General features: G+C 41.1%; 1 protein-coding gene across 7 annotated transcripts in view; it reads right to left on the bottom strand.

Annotated features, from left to right (window-relative positions):
• Positions 1-767: 767 nt before the first annotated feature.
• spag9b (sperm associated antigen 9b) overlaps positions 768-19,794 on the bottom strand; it is a 35,439-nt gene continuing 16,412 nt past the window's right edge. For 2 of the 7 annotated variants that reach the window (XM_020083252.2, XM_020083254.2), the window contains 25 exons: positions 18,108-18,255; positions 14,601-15,036; positions 14,386-14,479; positions 13,750-13,874; positions 13,171-13,228; positions 12,440-12,592; positions 12,263-12,320; positions 11,891-12,021; positions 11,559-11,615; positions 10,251-10,430; positions 9,405-9,534; positions 9,184-9,273; positions 8,845-9,006; positions 8,416-8,587; positions 7,899-8,108; positions 7,648-7,804; positions 6,680-6,808; positions 6,496-6,576; positions 6,327-6,394; positions 5,728-5,876; positions 5,083-5,254; positions 4,879-4,992; positions 4,280-4,459; positions 3,870-4,001; positions 768-3,780 (listed from right to left, as the gene is read on the bottom strand). In XM_020083252.2, the coding sequence (XP_019938811.2) occupies positions 3,662-3,780; positions 3,870-4,001; positions 4,280-4,459; positions 4,879-4,992; positions 5,083-5,254; positions 5,728-5,876; positions 6,327-6,394; positions 6,496-6,576; positions 6,680-6,808; positions 7,648-7,804; positions 7,899-8,108; positions 8,416-8,587; positions 8,845-9,006; positions 9,184-9,273; positions 9,405-9,534; positions 10,251-10,430; positions 11,559-11,615; positions 11,891-12,021; positions 12,263-12,320; positions 12,440-12,592; positions 13,171-13,228; positions 13,750-13,874; positions 14,386-14,479; positions 14,601-15,036; positions 18,108-18,255 (3,505 nt within the window). In that variant the 3' untranslated portion in view covers positions 768-3,661. Of the gene's footprint in view, positions 3,781-3,869; positions 4,002-4,279; positions 4,460-4,878; positions 4,993-5,082; positions 5,255-5,727; positions 5,877-6,326; positions 6,395-6,495; positions 6,577-6,679; positions 6,809-7,647; positions 7,805-7,898; positions 8,109-8,415; positions 8,588-8,844; positions 9,007-9,183; positions 9,274-9,404; positions 9,535-10,250; positions 10,433-11,557; positions 11,616-11,890; positions 12,022-12,262; positions 12,321-12,439; positions 12,593-13,170; positions 13,229-13,749; positions 13,875-14,385; positions 14,480-14,600; positions 15,037-16,272; positions 16,345-18,107; positions 18,256-19,794 lie in introns of all 7 variants that reach the window. The other 5 variants (XM_069517118.1, XM_020083251.2, XM_020083250.2 and 2 more) reach the window with 5 other exon arrangements.

The following is a 19,794-nucleotide window of genomic DNA, read 5'->3' as shown; positions in this document are numbered from 1 at the left end:
TGAAGTCAAAGAGGGAGATTCAGAAGAAATGGGCATCCATACTATGTAATTAGGGTGGCTGTGGTTCAGGGGGAAGAGTATGTTCGGTGGATCAATCCCAGTCTCCCCCCAACATGCTGAAGTGTCCTTGGGCAAATTATCGGACATGAAATTTCCCTGCAGACTTTGCTGGTGTCAGTTTATAGGTGATGTATTGAGAAAACTGTGCAGTAAAGCTCTGTGACCACCAATATGTGTCCGAACAGAAGGGCGTTAACACTGGTGATTGAACCCTGAGGTAACACTTAAGACTGCTACCTCATCTGGGTGCGATATCGCCACCTACTGGCCAAGCATGCTTGTTTGAGCATTTCTCTTTTTCTTGTCTGGAGAGAAATATTTTGTATAACAAAGATCATGTGGACAGAGATATTTTTTAATTAAAGGGGAGAATATCAGTTCCCAAAAAATTGTCAGTAGTGTGGACAAGCTTTACAGAAAATGGTTTAATGAGGTTAGCCTGGTTTAACTGGTAACGTTGCTTTTAGTCACACATGATCAAAGGTAGAGATTTTTCCCAGAAGACATTTTGACATGTCTCAGTAGGTGACAGTGAAATCACAGGTTCAAATAAAAAACAATATAAAATGAATGCTGGTTGCGCTGCCTCACTGCCACATGTTACTGAGACTGTTGAATAGAATGAGTTCTTAGTGTCATCACTGACAATATTGTTTGTTCTACCCCTGGATGTTTCTGCATCACAAATTTAACAAGAACACAAAAAATTAGCCCACAAAATTTGCTTTAATTAAATGTTAAAAATAAGTAAGGCTAGAAATGCTGCAGATGTACAAGATGGTGTTTGTACTGCCGACGAAGGACAGGGGGAGCAACTGCCGAGTCACAGGCGAGCATGAGCGGGTGAGAGGGACGACCCCTGCATGTTGTGATGGGCGTTTCCTTTTCATTGCCTGAAGTTCAGTTTGGTTTGTTTGTCCTGCATCGGAGACAATGAAACTGATTGTGTCAGTGTGGACAGGCTGCAGAGTCTCTACTTTGAAAAACAGGCACAAAGCGACCCCCGACCCACTCCTCGTCCTCTCTTCTCAGAGACATAGTGCATAGCTGAGAAAGTTACCCCCTACAAAACAAACTCATCATTCCAACAGCAGCGACAACTGTTGTCAAAACAATAAACTCAAGCCATTTTCATGGTTCATACATATATAATCATATATATATATATTCATATTCAATGTACAAAGATACATTCTGAATTGCAAAGGCTCAATCATTGTAAATAAATACTGAAATGGCTAAACATAATATTTCTCTCCTCTCCTGGAGAGAAGACAGACAGACACACACACACACGCACACACACACGTACATGTACACGCACACACACACACACACTCTCTCTCTCACACACTCACAAACGATGAGGACAGGCCTCTTTGATACTGTTCAATACAAAGAGGACAAAACAACACAACATACCAGTGCAGTGTACTGGTAAACAGAGGCCAGAAAACAGTCTCGAACAAACAGCTTGTGCACTGTACTCTCAAAGAGGACAGTCTTAAAGATACAAAAAAAAAAAAATCAAACGTAAAAATAGGATTAAAACATTTTCTGAAATCATCAGTTTTCTATTAGGAGGGGATATCACTGAGAAAGTAAAATAAACATTGTCATCAACAAGGAGGGGCAGAGCGAGGCTACAAAAACAAAAAAGATTTGACCTCTAAAATGCCGAGATGAGGATTAGAGGGGAGGTTGTGTAACGCTCAGTGTGACGGCTTGTTTAATCCTCTTATAGTAACAGGTCCAACACATTCTCTTCTCTCGCAACCGCAAAATATTTCAATTTTCAAATAAGAAAGTCTAAAAATATATCTCATCTCTACGCTGGGATTTCAGTTACAAAACAATCTCTCGTGTTATCTACAGGGACACTGCAGAGAAGGGCTGTGTTAGAAGCGACACAGTTATTGTTTCAGCAAACTGTCGATCTCTGGTTCTTTAACCTTTGGTAGCAAACGTGACATTCTTTCAAGAAAAATAAATACTCTGTCACACCTGAAGTAGCCTGTAATCTCAGTGCTTTCAAACCTCGACACCTAAGGCAGATTTTAAAGAGTCTACTAGCTGGAGCTGACGGGTAGACGAGCAGCAGAGGGTTGATAGCATCCTCGTGTTTAATATTGGATTAAATAGTATCCTATATGAAGGGGGGATTGAGTATGTCATGGTTTACAGCAGCTGGAGTTTTGATGATTAAAAAGCTAACTGCTACTGATCCTGTAACACCAGTGGGTGCTTCTCATGTATGATCATTTCATTCAAGACACAGAGCATCAGATTTTGTGGAAAATAAAAACCTAGTGATGTCTGGGTAAGACTGAGTCAACAGCTACCGCCTGTGTGAAGCTGCCAGCATGCTCACGATGAAACATCTGGCGTGTCAGTGTTTAGTGGGGATGTTTACAATGTTTAGCATTTAAAGATTTTTCTTAACACTGCGAGGGCATTTTTCATTAATGCACAGATTGTGATGATAGAAAACGTAGTTACTAGTAATTCTAGTTCTTTCAATGAGGTTATGTTTTCAATGCTGTTTGTTTGTCCATATCCATAAGTATGAACATTTGATCATTAATTCAAATAATGGCTAAATGTACTTTTTGACCTGACGATGGCGCTAGGTAAAGTCAGAGGGTCTTTTTTATTTTTTACAGTTCATCATCTCAGGACCACAAAGAGGATGAGACTGCAAGTGTCTTTCATAAAAATGCTCTGTGACTCGAAAGGAATGTTAATCCATGAGAGACATAAACTACAATGATTTCATCTTGAATATTTAGATTAATACTCATCCACCTCCTGCTCACCACTAACCAGATTAAACTTGACGTGTTGCATGTGAGTTAAACTAATCCTGACCCAAAGACAACAGGCGATTGATTAAATATCTTGACTCAAAGGAAAAAACTAATTAACATGAAATTTAAAGAGATTCACCCAAAAAAAACACACGATTGGCTCCCACACACACACACACACACACACACACACACACACACACACACACACACACACACACACACACACACACACACACACACACACACACACACACACACACACACACACACACACACACACACACACACACACACACACACGACAGCCCCAGTCTTACTTTATCAAAGGGCAACAAGGGAACTTACGGGTGATTATCTTTTGTTTTCGACAACTGATTGAGCATCAGCACACAGTAACTGGACTGAGTGGAGGGAACCTGGGTGTATTTGCTGATCAAATGTAACAAAAGCAAAGTATTGGTTGTGTAGTCAACAGCTTTACCTCAAATTATATTAAAAGACAAACAGATTGATATTCAACTGCTTAAAACAAAACAGAAAACAAGTAATAATAAAACAATACCATGCAGTTTGTGTTTGAACTGCTCCACTCCAGTTTACCAAAGAGAAAAAGCTCTCAGAGCAGTTTTTGCTTGTTTCACGCTTATTGTTCAGGTTTGAGGAGGAGGAGGAAAAAAGTGCTGATTAAACCTGCGGCTGCAGAGGGCAGTCGCTCCCCTGAACTCCTCCTCCGCTGCTGCAGGTTTGAGAAGAAAAAGGCAAATTGGGCATCAGGGGTCAAGGGTCAGACTTCAGTCCTCGTTTCCAAGGACCTGCCACACGATAAGGTGGCTGCGCTCGGCTTTGGCCAGGAAGGGCTGCAGTTTCATCGGGGCATCCTCTCCTTCCTCTGCCTCGCCCTCCTCGTCACCTAAAGACACACAGAGGCGGCATGTTCTCCCAAATCTACAGCAGCAATGTAATTATTATAAATAATAACTTTTCATGTCGTAAACTCACCCATTCTAAAGTCTATGTAACCTTCTCCTCCACTCATCACCAACATAGACTTGGTTCCTTCCTGAGATGAGGCATCTGCTGCCCTGTCACCTCCTGCTTCTCCTCCACAGGACGCAGATGGAACTGCGTGACCTGAGTGGACAGACACACAAACTGTGAAGAACACCAGAAATATCCACATTGTGTTTTTCTGCTGATCACATTCAGCTCTTCTCATCGTAAAATTAACTGATCTCAGCTGCTCATTAATCTGAAATTATGAGAAGCTCAGCAGTGTTGGAGCAAAGCCTTGTATTACGAGACAGATACAGACGACCAAGGGACTTTCACACTGTCATCGTATGGCTTAGAAAAATCCTGGTGGTAAGTAAATGACAGAGTATATATCAGCAAAATGCATGGTTCATTACCTGGGACAGCAGTGAAGAACTTGACAGCATCCCGGTGACCATGGAAACAGAGCTGAGCATGAGCCATGGAGCAGTATGGAACGAATGTCCCTGCTGTCACTTTGTCGCCGCTGTCGTCGCCATAGACACGGACTACACTTCCTGGTTGGTTACCTGCTGCCTTTGTTGCCTTGGTGGCTGCTAATGAAACAGTGAGTGTGAGAGAGTTAACTCAGAGTCCTGAATTTACCTAATCCAGCTCAGAGATAATGTGTACATGGGACAATTTATTCTGTTAAAACACTTTCATTGTGATGAATATATTAGATTTCTGTCTAAATAGGAGATTATCAACAGTTCACTTCACTATATAATATGAAACATATCTATTAACGGTCATACACATTGAAAAAGGGGGTTTTCATATTCAAAGGAATAAAAACTGTTTTATGGCTAGAAAGTGTTTATAGTTTATTCTCTATTCTTTACAGTTGACCACTTAAGTGTTTCTCTAGAAAGAAAGAGAGATATAAATTGTGATGTGCAATTGTTTATGTGCGTCCTTTGGTCAAAAATGTAAACAATTATTTACTAAGAAATATCCCAGCTCTTGAACTTACAGTCCGTTAGAGGGATGGAGATGATGACTCCGTTTCCAGTGCCGATCCACAGACGATTACATGACACCGTGAGAGCTGTGATCCGCACAAATGAGAAGCCAAGTTTCCCCGTACCTGAGAAACAGGAATTAAAAACACATTCAAAACCAGATTTAAAGAGGAAAAAGTCTGTAAAACCACCTTGATAACAGGAAGTGAACTGACCCAGCATCTTGCTGACGTAGGGCTCAATGTCGACATCCTGGAGGTGTTGGTAGGTGTGAGCGTGGAACAGCCTGAGAGTGGAGTCCAGCCTGATGGACACCCAGATCCCATCACCGTCCCAGGCCAGCTGGCGCACCTGACTGTCCGCACGAGGGTGGGCGTCAAATGACTTCTGCAGAGGACGGAGAACGAGCAGACAAGAGACGTGTGATTAAAGAAAAGGGCAGGAAGGAATCCTGACGTCCGCCGCTTAAAACACGATGGAACTTTTACTGAGCAACAGCGCCCTCTGCAGCCACAAGTGATGATCATTCATTCTGTAAAAACTGTTATTGAGCGAACAAGTCTGTCAATCTGTCCACCAGAGCTCTGGCTGTGTAGTCCCACTCAATATTAATGTTAATATTACCCATGATCCATTGCTTCCTGAAGCAGAAGAGCTGCTGCGGTAACAAATACACCAAACTCTGTTTTAAAATTTTGCTGAACATTGGAGATTGACTGAGCTATTCTTCATGTTTTCTAAATACTTGCTGTGAAAAAGATGTCTTTGATAAAAGCACAGCGAAGGTTCTCGTTTCAACTCAGTGTCTGTGTCTAACACTCATCAAACATTCTACATTCAAAGGGTGAATCTGACCATACCTCGATCTTCATGGCTTTGGGCTGCACCACGTAAATCTTGTTCCTGTAGCCACACCACACCTTGTCATGTACAATAGTCATACAGCGGATGGAGTGGTGCGGTCTCCCCAAGTCAATCAGGTGGTAGTTTGTCAGGTCCCACTGTCCATCTGATGGAAGGTACACACACACACACACACACATTAATACAGTGCTTCTATACACAGCACATTTTCTATTACACACCATCCATACACTGATGGGACAGCTGCCAGAGGTTATTTTAGGGTTCAGCATCCCCTCGACCAGATGAGATACAGCGAGCAGACTAAAGAACCAGGGATCAAACGACCTGCTCTCCCTCCTGAGTCCCAGTCACCCACTGTGTTGTAGGGCAGTCAAGAATCTTCAATCTCTGTTTCAATATTTCCAGCCGAGTCGCAGAAACAACATATTTCTTAAATACTTTACATTTTAATGGTAATAACAGCATTCGAATAATATAGGTTTTTTAAATATTTCAAATTGATGAAATGTGTCCCCAAGCCTCATTTACATAAATCTTTACTGACTGACATCTTTACATCATGTTTTAAGAGTCACAGCTCATGTCCACTCACCCACTCCTCTGTGGAATATGGCTAGAGTGCCATCGGAGAGGCCGACCAGTACACGTCCTTTCACATGTCTGTGGGACAGAAACGCGTGTTTTCAGAGATCAGAGGTTTAAATGAAGTAATGGGCCACATGTGTAAAGCTCACAGTTGTCAATCATTTCAGTATACTCACACTATGCCGAGCACAGAGTCCTTCAGCTTTATGGAATGGAGACACTTCTTCCACTGGGCCACAGAGGAGTGAACGTACACACTAGAGTCAGAAAAACTTTCTCAGTCATCAGATTTCTTGAAATCTGGACACTTACAGAAATGTGTTGGACAGAAGAAGAAATCCCAAAAGAAATCACACTCACCATCCATTCTGTGCCCCCAGCCACATGGTGGGCAGGACGCTACTCATCTTTTGAGCCTCCTCTCTCATCAGGTCCTGCTCCTCTGCTGTGGGGTTTGAACTTACACCATCTTTCAACAGATCACTCTCCCTGGTCAGAGACAACATCACATCTATTACTATGAGAGTTAACTGTCTTTTCTGTGCTGATTTATATTCATGCTCAATTGAATCAAGTATTTTCCCCACACATTTAATGTGTGTCACAAGTGTCACAGGTGCTCATCTCTGCCATGGCCACGACATTCTTAAAATCACTTCCTCTTTGGAAATTTGTCTTCTAGGTAAAAGCACAACGGTTGTTTCGTTTGGCAATGCTTTATATCAAGCTGAATTTCATAGCTTTTATTTTGAAAAGTTTTGAACTTAGGTTCACAAGCTCTTAATTGGATTCAACATCGATTCGGAGAAGGATATTTCATTGTACAATACCAATTTTGCTAGGATATGAATGTCTTTATAATAATAATTATAATGAAAAATAGTAAGGTAGGTAGGCGCTAAAAAATCTTGTTGGATGATACATTCTTGGCCCAGTAAATGTGATAAATTATATTATTGTCATCATTTTCAAACCATTTTATAACACTGATATATTGCTAATGTAATAGCATAATCATTTGAGCAAATATAGTTATTTGATGTTATATTCCATGACAGACAGTGTTTTTATCGTTTTTTCACAGGTTTTGTATCTGATGCAATGTTACTCAGACACACCCACACAGTTTGGCTTGAAGGTTAAATGCCCTGCAGTGATATTTTACTACGAAACAAATATTTAAATGTGATTCATGAACCAAGTAAATGTTTTACAATGATTTGATGGTGTTCCTCAGTGGATATTTATGGCTGCACTGATAAAACAGTTTTATTGGACAGACTGAAGTGTGATAACTCTGTGCTGGGTAATGGGCCACCCGATGTTACCTCTGAGTGTAGTTGGCTGGAGCCTCTGCTGTGGGCTTAGCTCCCAGTGGATCGGTGAAGATGTGCTCGGTGTAGACACCCCTCAGGGTTTCTCTGTGGTCAGCGTGCCCTGCGCTGGCCTCGGTCGCCTCGGTGGCTTCTTCTGCTGTTCTGGATTCTACAGAGATCATCATCTCTCAGCAAACTCTGTCGACTCATATTTGTGTTCGATTTACAGGTTATTTTGTCACTTGTGGATGCTAACACATTACCAGTTTCTCCATCTTTTCCAGGGCTATCTGCTGTCTGAGGAATAGCGGCTGATCCTTCAGCCACACAGCCCACGACAGTGATGCCTCCGAGCACGCCGTCTTCACCTGCAGAGCTGCTGTTGGTTGCTAATGAGCTGCCATCTCCCACTGGTCCTGCCTCAGAGTTTGGAGGTACTTCCTCACCAGCTGGGTAGTCAGTCTCTCTTGCACCTAAATATAAACAAGCAAATAAATATGGAAAGCATGCTGTCCCCCAGAGCTAATGCAGTTCCTCTGTGGGCCACTGAAGGCAAAACAACTTATTCACCCAAGTATCAGTAATAAACCATCTCTTCCACTGCAGCCATTTTCAGAATGAACTCTGGAAAATTACCAGACCCACTGTAAATTGCCAATTTGACTTCACATATGAAAAACACAGCTTGGACATTTTCACACACAGCCCCTCCTGATAATTTCAGGAGAATGTTAGTGACTTGGTAGCACAACCGGGATGCACGTATATTCATCCACTCACCTGGAACGCTGGCGATGCATAGGACATGGGAGTCACAAACAAAGAAGCTCTCCAGTATGTTTCCAGGTTGGTTAGCATCAATGACAACAGCTTTAGTGGTGGACTGGGTGCTGGTACAGATCCACACCAGTGATGATAACTCCTCCTGCTGCCGAAACTCCATCTGCTGCTCCTGCAACAGATTTTATATGTGGAGGAGTTTTGTTAACATGAAAAAATTGCATGAATGTGACAAAGACTGTATATAAAGACGAATGATGCATCTCAGCCTACTCCAGGTAAAAATTAAGTCACATGTTTTTTGAACAAAGGTTCCTTGTTTAAAAAATAAACTTGATACTCTAAGTATTCAGGTATGATGGGTTTAATTCTTTCATGAAGGAAACGCTGTACTGAAACAAGCAGGAATGTGTGTGTGTGTGTGTGTACTTTGAGGTCTTGATCCAGTTTGTCCAGGCTGCTCTGAGACCCATTCTTCTTTTTGGGACTCTCAGGTCCAGGCACATCACTGTAGAACACACTGGCTCCTACGATCGAACCTCCGTCTCTGGTTTTACCTCCGGAGAGATTCACACCGGCAGCACACCACAGCTACAGCACAGACATGCAGTCAAATACAATGAGATTACAGTGAGACATGACAATGCATTCCTAAAATACAAAGAAACTATTGAGAGATATGCAGCACAGCTAAGAAACAATCATAGCTAAGACAATTAAAATGAACCATAATTCCATGCAATACACAATAATAAATATTGAAATTACCTTCATAGAAGCATCCTTCTCATCCAGTGGTCTGAGGAAGACAGGAACAGGCAGATTCTTCATCTTACTCTCTGCCTGACCTCCATTTGCCTGCAGAGTCAAAACACGACACTGCTGTGTGACATCCTAATTCTCTTACAGTTTACATCACATTGTAATTCTACAATAACCACAACAGCAGACTGAATATACATAGTTCCTCTAGGTGCCCATGTTCTTACTTTGGACTTCTTGGGCAGGCTCCAGCCATACGCCTGCACTCTGCCGTCCTCCTTCTGGACGTGAGCTTTGACCTGCTGGTACTGCGCTCTCTTCTGCTCTCGCCTGGACACCACGTTATCAGCTGCCACTCTGAGGGACAAAACCACACCTATATAAGTTGCTAATAGGGTCCATTCTAAGGTTCCCATAGAAACCTTAAAGTAATTTGTTGAAACTCTTATAAAAACAAAGCTCAATTCAGTGTCTGATTGTAATGATCAGTCAGACAAGGGGGGAGCATACACAGACACAGTTACACATCCATTGGAACTGATTATTGACAACATGGTGCAAGGGATTTCAATTTAACAGCCAAACCTAAACCAATGATGAGAAGTTACTGAAGCTTCTTTCTCATCTGTAATATATAACATCGCTATTTATTAGAGCTCATATTATTGATCAGTTGGCTGATTAAAGGGATGTGCATTTACGTTTTCTATTTGGCATAGAAATATGTTTATTTTATTATTTCAAGTTCTGTATATTTTGGTGTATTCATGTTTTATTTTTAATAATTTCACTTTGTGTATAATTAACTTTTTAACTAAAATCACACGTTGACTGATGTGCAGGCATTAATGAAAGGCATTAATGTGTGTTTTTACATGCCCTTGTTCATTTAGTAATCAAACTAATTTGAAGCTGCTTTTTAAGGTAAAAAGTTACACAGTGTTGCTGTGAGTGAAATAAACAATAAAAATATGAAATCTTTATCAGATTTTCAAATTCCAAAGTCAATGGGAATTTGATGCCCTGGTCACAGTGCCGGATATTACCATCATTATCTCCCCTGAGTGACTTACTCCTCATTGAGAAAATCAAAAGCTTTGCTCTTGTCACTTGGCAGCTGCTGCAGGGTGGTGCTCCTCTTCTTGACGGATGGCTGAATCTGAGAGGTGGGCGCGTTGTACTTGACGTTCACTGCCGCATCCGTCGCCGGCTTCTTGGCTGCTCCGCCCGACGAGCTGAACAAACGGCTGAAACTGGAGGTGTAAGGGCGGGGAAGTGGGGAGGACAAGACAAAAAAGAAGAAGCACACAAACAAACATATAGAGGGGTGGACAAAAGCAGTAGCTCCAGCAGCAAAAGGCAGGGATCAACATTTAAGGGTAAAAAGACCTTCCCCATGCTAATACACCATGCCAGCTTGCATACAGGTAGCAGGTAACCAATATTCATTTTGATAGTAACTACTCATGAAGTCATTGACCTGTCGCCCACAATGCAAAGCATCAGAGCTGATGTCCACTCAGACTATTGGAGAGCAGGGTGTGCGAGGTTAATAATGTGCACTGACTAGGATGTTAGTGAACGACAAACAGCAAAAATGGCCTGGCAAAAAAACCACACTCTTCATTTTCTTCTAACTCTACTGTGAAATATAATGATGCATCTATCAGTTTTAGTAGAAGCAACAGATTTACCAAAATCCTATTAAATACTAAGACACAGATGGTGTTCATCTGAAACCTATACATAATATTAATTTCTCAAGTGTTAAGTTTAACCCCATTTCTCTGCCTTCTCTCCCATCACTAAAGTAACCCTGCCAACACACCTCCTGTGCACAGACGCCACAATGCCAGGCAGAATATAGAGGGACACACAGAAACAGGGCAGAGGAGACAGTGGATTTATCAGAATTTGTTTCTCTTATAAGCAAAGCAACCTCTTAGCCAAAATATCTGCCCCCAGATAACAGTCCTTCAAACCAAACCAAAGTCATTCCTGGTTAAACTCAACAAAGGAGAGCCTGGATCAAATGACAGAATATCAGTCTTTACCAGATTCAGTTCCTCAGTCAGCAAACTAGTGCAATGTCCCAACATATAAATCAGACAGCAAATAAAAGAATCAAAAGACTACTGTGGCAGCTCAGATCTGAGATCAGAGCCACTGTTTCCTGACTGGCTCTCCTCTGTTACAAGTTTGTTGTCAGAAGCAGTCAAGATAAGACACATGTTAATGTGTCAGAGATTTACCTACATCCTGGAGAACAACCAATCAACATGGAATACAAAAAGAAAAGTGAACAGTGAAACACTTAAATAACAAAGTGATCACACTGAGGTTCAGTTACCAGAACAAAAGAAGAGAAAAGAGGAGCTTACAACTGCCAGAGGCTGGATTTCTTCTTCTCTGGAAGAGCTGGATTCTCCTTCGACGCCCTGGGAAAGAAAATTCACTTCGAATTAGAGCTGTGACTCTTCACTAGCCTCACGATTCGACTACAGTTCACCCATCGGCAATTCAAATGCACAGAACTTCTCAATGCATCCAGATCCTCATATTTCTATTATTGTTATTGCAAGTGTGCTATAATTTACAAAATTAGACTTTCAATAAAAAAAAATCTGATTACAACAGTTAGTACATAAAAGTGATCATTAATTTGCCATGACTTCATGTTGTCCACTACTTTCCTTGGTTTCTTCTGTCTTACCTTATCATCTCTGTCCATCTGACCGCCTCCTGCAGCTCCATCAGTCTCTCCTTGTACTGGTTCCTCTCCATCAGGACCCTGGCCATCTCCACCCTGGTGAAGCGCTTCCTCTGCGCTGTAGGCACATCACTCTGTAGGCACAACACAAGCATGACACCAGTGAACCACTGTTCAAAACCATCTGTGAGAGTACATGTGTGTAGACAATACATGGCACATGCTATGAAGCGTTTCAGGTAAATGTGACAGGACTTGGCTGTTATGGAGTTTATTAGGTTGTGTTTAAAAATACTTGCAAGAATTGTTTTACCTCAATATGCTATAATGTTGTGATTCATACCCAAACTGACACTGGAAAGATAAAAGACTCACATCATCCTCATTTTCAATCTTGACTTTCTGTTTGGCATCCTCCATCTCTGCTCGAAACCTGCAAGAGAGTACGTAGCTTCAATATTTTCAGCGTCCATGTCTATAAAGTATATCTAATATTTAAAGCAGTAGATAAATAGATTTGTTTATTGTGTTCCAAAGTCCAAAGTAACTCACTTCTTCAGTTCTTCCTCTAATTCTTTGTTCTTCTCCTCAAGTACAGATTTGGCCTGAGTGACAGCATCCAGCTCTCCCCGAAGAACCTCCTTCTCACAGGACAGTTCATCCAGGCGAGCGATCAGGTCATTTTTCACCACATTCAAAGCGTTTCTGAACACACATATATGAATGAAATCGTGAATGATAGCATGTTTTCTCATGTCGTATCTTCATTAAACAGAAGGTGGCAGCACTGTCCTGATTGTTAGAGATGAAGCAGGTAAGCAGATTAATTAATTAGTCCTCCTGAAGATGTAAAATTTAGCTCATTGTCTGCATCAACCTTTAGAATTAAGTGCAACAGGAGAAGGACAAAATTATGTCAATATTTCTTTGAGAAGTGTAGAGACAACGGCAGGTCATATAATATTACATTTTAATCATTTGTACCAATCAGTGCTCTGAAGTGCACATTTTCAAATAAGATCAGGAAAATAACAGCTCCACAATCTTAACTGCAGGTGCATTATGAAACTGACAACTTACTTAATGTTTCAGGGTCTCACGCTTCAGTTTTGTGATAATATGTCATTAATGACCCACAATAACAAGCCTATACAGTCTAAATAGTAGAACATGGAATAGAAAAATGATAAGGAGCTTTTTCATCCAGTTTTTTATGTCATTATCTCTCCACATATATAAACAAGACAGAGATGGTTAAAAAAAAAATTATAACAAGCACTGACTTGGTCTCCAGCAGCTGGGTGTTCTCATGGATAAGATGTTCAACTTCCCGACCCATACCTAAAAAGGATCAGCCATAATGTGAACACAAACAAAGAATCACAAGCTGCCTTGTGAAAGGGGAAAATAAAATAATATCATTGAAAATTACATCTGTGAAGAAGTGTTTCCTATTTCTATTCTACACACGAACATATTTCATTCTTACCTAGAAAGTTGAAATCTGAGAGTCACGCAATGGACGATGCAAATGAGAAGGAGGTTTATGAGACTCAATAAAACATGGTTCACTTTTCCTGTGAGTTAAATAGTTTCAACTGCTAGCCTAACTATCTAGCCTAAATGTAACACTGTTTCACACCAAAATAATATGTTCTACCCATAAAAAAGGTCACAATGGAAACAAACACAAGGAGCTAGGGAATCTGGAGAGAATTAACTGATACACACCAGAAAACTCATCTGCAAGGATGGTAAAGCCCGACAGCCAAAGAAAAGTAGATTAAGAGAAAACGACAGGGGGAGAGAATCGTTTGTAAAAGTGGCCACATGGTAAATTGTGAGAGATTTGAGTGTCTTACCCAGCAGGTCCGCGCCTTCGTCCATGTCTCCTATCAGGTCGTTTCCTGCCGACGACAGCTCCTCAAACAGAGAGTCAGTGTTCCGGTCGAATGCTAGATTCTCTATGCCGCCTTTAACTGGTGTGCTGCATGGACACATGAGGGTGGACACATGAGGGGGCAAGACAGAGGACAGTGTTACTATGATGAAGAGATGTGATATTGCACTGTGATAATTTTATTTATTATGGCTATAAGGGTTGTCACGTGGCTAAAATAATTTCTGACAATATTACATTACATTACATGTCATTTAGCGGATATATCCATTTCTGCAGCTGGACTTTCATTTTCAAGGGTTGTAAATAAAACTTAAGGTTCTAATTCAAAGAGAATAGTAATAGTAACAACTCATACCTACTACGTTGCAGTGTGAGCCAGTAAAAGCATCACCATGGACAGGAATGTATATGATTTAAGAGGCACTGGATTATTTACACAATATGTGTTTAATATAGTATCAATATTGAAATATTTTTAAATATCAGTTAACATTAATACCAGTATATTGCATTTAACATTTTCATAAGTTTAGGGTTGAGAGGAATACCCGCCTTATTCCTTCAGTAACAAAATCTCTAACCACCGGTCACGCACCTTGTTCCTATGCAGCCATCAAGATCCATGTCCAGTTCAGGAGTGGATTCTATGATAGCCTGCACCTCAGACTTCTCCAGGTTGTCTGCTCCGTCTAGTAAAACCAGAAGAAAGGAATATCTTAGCTTCAAATATATGGACAAAAGTAAAATACTGGTAGAAAAATGTTTGATTACATAATGTGATATTCAAGGTGTTGCAGTATTGACCTTCACCTTCGAGAGAAGTAGAAGCAGACTCCTGGCCGTCATGTCCACTCTGACCCTGCTGCTTTTCCTGCACCGCTGCAATGTTCTTATTACTCTCCGGCTTTCCGCTGCTCCTGTCCAGGTTCCTGTTGAGCCCGTCTGAAGCCTCCTGTTCCTGCAGAGGAGTGTCCACAGACTCCATGGCCACATCTGAAGCAGTGGTAGACAGAGGTGTAGCAGAAGCTGATCCACCCATGTGACTGGACATGGAACTTGTGCCGGTGGACGCGCCATCATGAGGAGATAGTGTGCATGAGGATGTGGGGGTATTTGATATAGAGGTACCGTCCTGAGAAGATTCTCCAGCTTGAGAAGAAACTGGAGCCCCACTTTTGGAAACATTTGATTGGTTGTTTGGAGAACTGGTTTTGGAGCCTCTGCGATTCACACTGGTCATTTCATCCTTGAGATGAAGGAAAGGAGGGGAGGAAGAAGAGTCAATGGAAATAACACAGGAAATAAGAACATGGAACTATGATCGTCATGATGCCAACATTACACATTTATTTATGTAACATTGAAAATGTCCCTCTCTTCAAGCTCTATGGTTATGTGCAGCTTACAGTATACTACACACACACACACACACACTTCACACAATGACACAGCAAAGGAAACATTATTAAGTTGAAAGATATATTGAAATAAATAAATAAAAATCACATCATTCACAAATTAAACTCAAAAAAGAAAATATTAGAAATATTACCACAACCTTGAACTTTATATATTAAGGATACTCCTTGATAATGTGATTGACAGGGACTTGATTTTTTTTTTATCTTAATAGCAAACAGAAATGTTTATTGAAAGTTCTCACTTTTAATATGGGTAATGCCATAGCTCTGGTCCCCCCATTCTTTTTTAATGTATTTTCATTTTATTATTTTACTTGTATTTCTTACTAGAGATACACTTTTCCTTTGTGTAAGTTATTTCTCATGCATAAGCCATCAAACATGCTAAGTGAATACAGTAATTACTGTATTTGTGTGTCAAGGAAGTTTAAAGTATTGGCATATATGCATATGTAGCATGGAAGTGAATTTTTTCAAGCACAGAAGAATAATTTCAAGACAATGCTCAGCACGGACATGAAAAAAATATGACCTGAGAATAAGTGTAAGGGTATTTGTTGTCTGCTTGTTTTCACTATGTCACTGTATAAATAACTGGGCCAAATGATAACCAGCTTTAGTGCTTGGTGTCCAGGATCATCGATGTTCAGTGCTCAGTGATGCCACGTAACCAAGAGAGTAACTAGTAACTAAGCCAAACTTACTCTGTGACGCAGATAAGAAGGAAGGAAGGATGTTGCAGCCTCTTGAAGTCATACTCATTCTGGCAATGTGAATCATTTGATTTCAGTTTTCAGACCAACTGTCTTAAGACGCTTTGAGCCACTGACCCAACTCATACCCAACTTAAAACTGTTAAAATATGAATTTGAGGCCAGATGAAGACATGACGATGGCATATCAGCCACATGCAGTTTCACTGAGATACGCGGCAAGGCCAGCGCCAGTGTGTTAGCATCACTGAATACAATCACACTTCACCACAACTGCAGTCAATGGAGCACAAACTGGGTTAGTTTGGTAAAACCAGGGTTATAGTTCTTCATGTGAGACAGATCTACCTGGTCATGATCAGCCTCCTCATTGGACGATTTCTTCTGCGTGCTTTCACCTTCCATTCTGATTGAGGAGAACTGCTCCTCAAAATGATGGATATTAAAGACCTTGCTGATTAATGTTTTTTTTTATGAGAAAACATAAATCAAAGCAAGTGGATGTGCTGTAGAATGTGTATGGAGAAAATAATAAAACTAAAAGGCAGCTTAAAAGCTTAAAACCTACAATAACTAAGTGGGATAGATTTACAGGCTTTTTTTTTTCCACAAGTCAACTAAGAAATGAGCAGTATCTATTGCTTCCTCTGGCAGTCAAGCTGAAAGAAAAATCATTTTACACAACAAATCATACATCAGGGTTTTACCAACTCTAATCAGTCCTGAGTGGCATGCAGATTCTTCAACCTTGTATTATTTTGGTCTAATACCAGTGGCTTCAGTCTAATATATATAGCACAGTAGCTGATAAATATCAGTCAGGATAACTAAACTCGGATCTTCTGTTAGGGGTATTAACGAAAAACCTAAAAGCAATGAATAAAAAGATCATCTTGTACATTAATTCCAAGCATCTATATCATGACAACTCAAATACATAGTCATTACATTTAAGCTGCAACTGGCTTGAACAGTTTTTTACTTTACAGTAATCAACTTCCACTGTTGCTAACTTCATTGTGGTTGTGTTTCCAATGTGTGCCTTTCGTAGTTGTGTTGTGGCTTTTGCATTCGTATTTTCCGCGCTTGATTGAGGTGTCTCGGCCACCATACAGATGTATTCTCTGTTCCCTCTCTGAGCCAAGCTAGTCTCCTCTCTGCACTGATGGGTGTATTTCCTTTCACCTCTTTTGTCTGCTGTCATGCTGCTGTCACCCTGTTGTTGCTATAGTAGCACTGAGCAGCCAATGGGGGGGAAGCTTCCCTCCATTGCTATTCTTTTGATTCCATCCCTTCCCTATCCCCCTCCAAAACACACAAAAGCACGCACGCACGCACACACACACACACACACACACACACACACAAGCACGCACAAACACACACTCGTCCACATGGTGAGAGGGTGGATCTCACCAACTGTAAATCTTTGAAAAATGTCAAGTCAGAGGAAAAAACACAAAGACACTGCTGTGTGTCCAAACAGAGGGTGTCTAGTAAAATTGTGTGTTTGTGAGAGTGTAGGCACTGAGGGAGAAGGATGCTTTGCACTGCAACACTATAGCAACTTTACTTTACTCCAGAACTATTAGTGAGGTCCTCAAAAGGAGTCTAACAACTATCAATCACCTTGACTGCCAATTATCAAATAATATAAATAAGTAAAAAAACTTGGTTTAAATGATACTTTACCAAAAGTCAAACCACCGTCCCACTCATTGCAATATTCACCTGACCCTGTCCTAGTGTAACAAATCAAATAAATTAAAATTGTATAAGCGTGGTCATTAATATTCATGATGGAGCCTTGCTTGCAGCATGGTTTCCTACAGCAACAAAGTGAAGAGACTCTGTCCTTTCCACCCTCCCACGAGGTTAAGCCAGGCCCCAGAATGGTACCACTTCCCCAGCCTTCTGGGCTCCAAGCCACCCAACACACACACACACTACTTTAAAATTCTGGACACACAGAACAATCCTTTCTCTCTGAAAAGAAATGTACTCTTTCTTTGGTGTTTGTATTTTGTTTACACAACCTCTTTTAAGTGAACTAGGGATGATGTCACCCTTCTGATCCGTGGGAAGTTCTACACGCCAACTTCTGACAGTAACTTTAAAATTTATAACTGATGATATAAAGAGAAGCTGTTCTTTTTAAAACTCCGGTTTTCTGTGTGTCATACCTTTAGGCTAGTGTTAGACCGTGGGTGGCTGAGGTTGTTGAATCTCCACGGGTCAGACGGGGTGTCCACAGGTACCCTCTGGGGGTCAGGGGTCATACCTTCAGTCCCAGGAAGTTGGAATAGGCCCATGGAGATTGGACGCTCTTTCCTGGAGACCGAAACAAACAGAGTGAAGGGTCACACACAAAGACGAGACAATTTTGAAAGAGAGCAAAAAACAAATGTTTGGGAGATGGACACATTTCACACTCTATCATGTCTGAATGTCAGAGTAAGTTACACTTGGTAGATTAGACTTAAATGTGGGATGTAGGGGTGCAACTACCTCTACAATTCCATTTTATTGGACAGGGACAGGAAATACGTGAAAAAGAGTGTTTGGGAGGTCAAACTGTGTCCATGTGGTGTATACTATGGGTGTATACCCAATCAAATTTAAGATATCAGGTCGCCCCCTTCAGACATTCCTTTTTGAGCCACTTCACATCTTTCAGTTATACCTTTTTGAGGTGGGATCAGGTACATCTTCAGGCACTGTGATACAGGATTGTTGACTTCTGTATCACAGCTATTCTTTTCTGAGTTGTTACACACATAGTGAGAGCTTTGTTGGACACACTACTTAAAAAATTCAGTTAGGTAACATACTTCTGACAAGATATTCTACATTAAAAGCAGGGTCTCAATTCAGGAGCTGCATCCTTTGTTGGCTGCATCTGAAGATTAAATGCGTCACAGCTGCGTGACTAGACTGTCCCATTATGAGGACTCCTTCAAATCCCCAAGAACAAATGCTCCAACAGGTGGATCCTTCCGTATGCCATGTTCCAGGGCAATGGAAGGTCAGCATAAGGTAACCAGTCAAACAAGCTGTGTGACGACACTCTTCACAGAAAGGTGTTGTAGCAAAGATTCCATTCAGACCGTTTGGCACTGAAGTGGTGTGAGGAGGAATAAAGCTGCTTGCCTCATAAGCTCCATTACCTCCCAGTTATTAGCTCAGCCAGTAACAATTAAATTTGTATCTGCCTCTGGAACGGAGATGGATTCAGTGTTGGCTGAAGGACATCACACAGAGGAAGGAAGACATCAGTGGGACTAAACAAACACCTGTTACCATCTCCAGGTCATTACTTTGATGATGATGAGGATGTTAGCATTCGCAGTGACTCCAAGTACAATACCCATTCAATGCAATGACACATAGGTCCACTCTTCTATTTTAAAGTATTTATTGGTTATCTATTTGTTGTTGGTGTATTAATTAGTTTATGTCTTTTGTGTCAAAGGCAGCACTTCTAATTATGCTGTACTGCCTTCTCTCACAACTATTCTATTAAAACTCACCTACAGTGTCACATTTGCATGGATGTGGTTAAATTCAAACCCTGGCGACTCTAAACACCAAAAGACCAACAAGACCCATGAAAAGAGCAGCAACACAAAATCACTGGACCCCACACTGCAGCAGAGCGAGTACACACCAGCAGCTATTCTCACTCCTCTGACTAGGTATGAAAAACATATTGTACAGCGCAAGGGGAAGAATGGCTGCCACAGTGAAAACAGCAGCCGGCAGGCATTGATGAAAAGCATCAGGCCCAAAAGAAACAATGGACACACCACCATATTGAGAGAGAGAGAGAGAGAGAGAGAGAGAGATAGGTCACATGCAGGGCACTGATGG

This window comes from Paralichthys olivaceus, chromosome 21 (genome assembly GCF_024713975.1).
Source record: "Paralichthys olivaceus isolate ysfri-2021 chromosome 21, ASM2471397v2, whole genome shotgun sequence".
In the NCBI taxonomy this organism is placed as follows: domain Eukaryota; kingdom Metazoa; phylum Chordata; class Actinopteri; order Pleuronectiformes; family Paralichthyidae; genus Paralichthys; species Paralichthys olivaceus.
The sequence above is the reverse complement of the archived record's forward strand: the minus strand, read 5'-3'. Positions and strand labels throughout refer to the sequence as shown.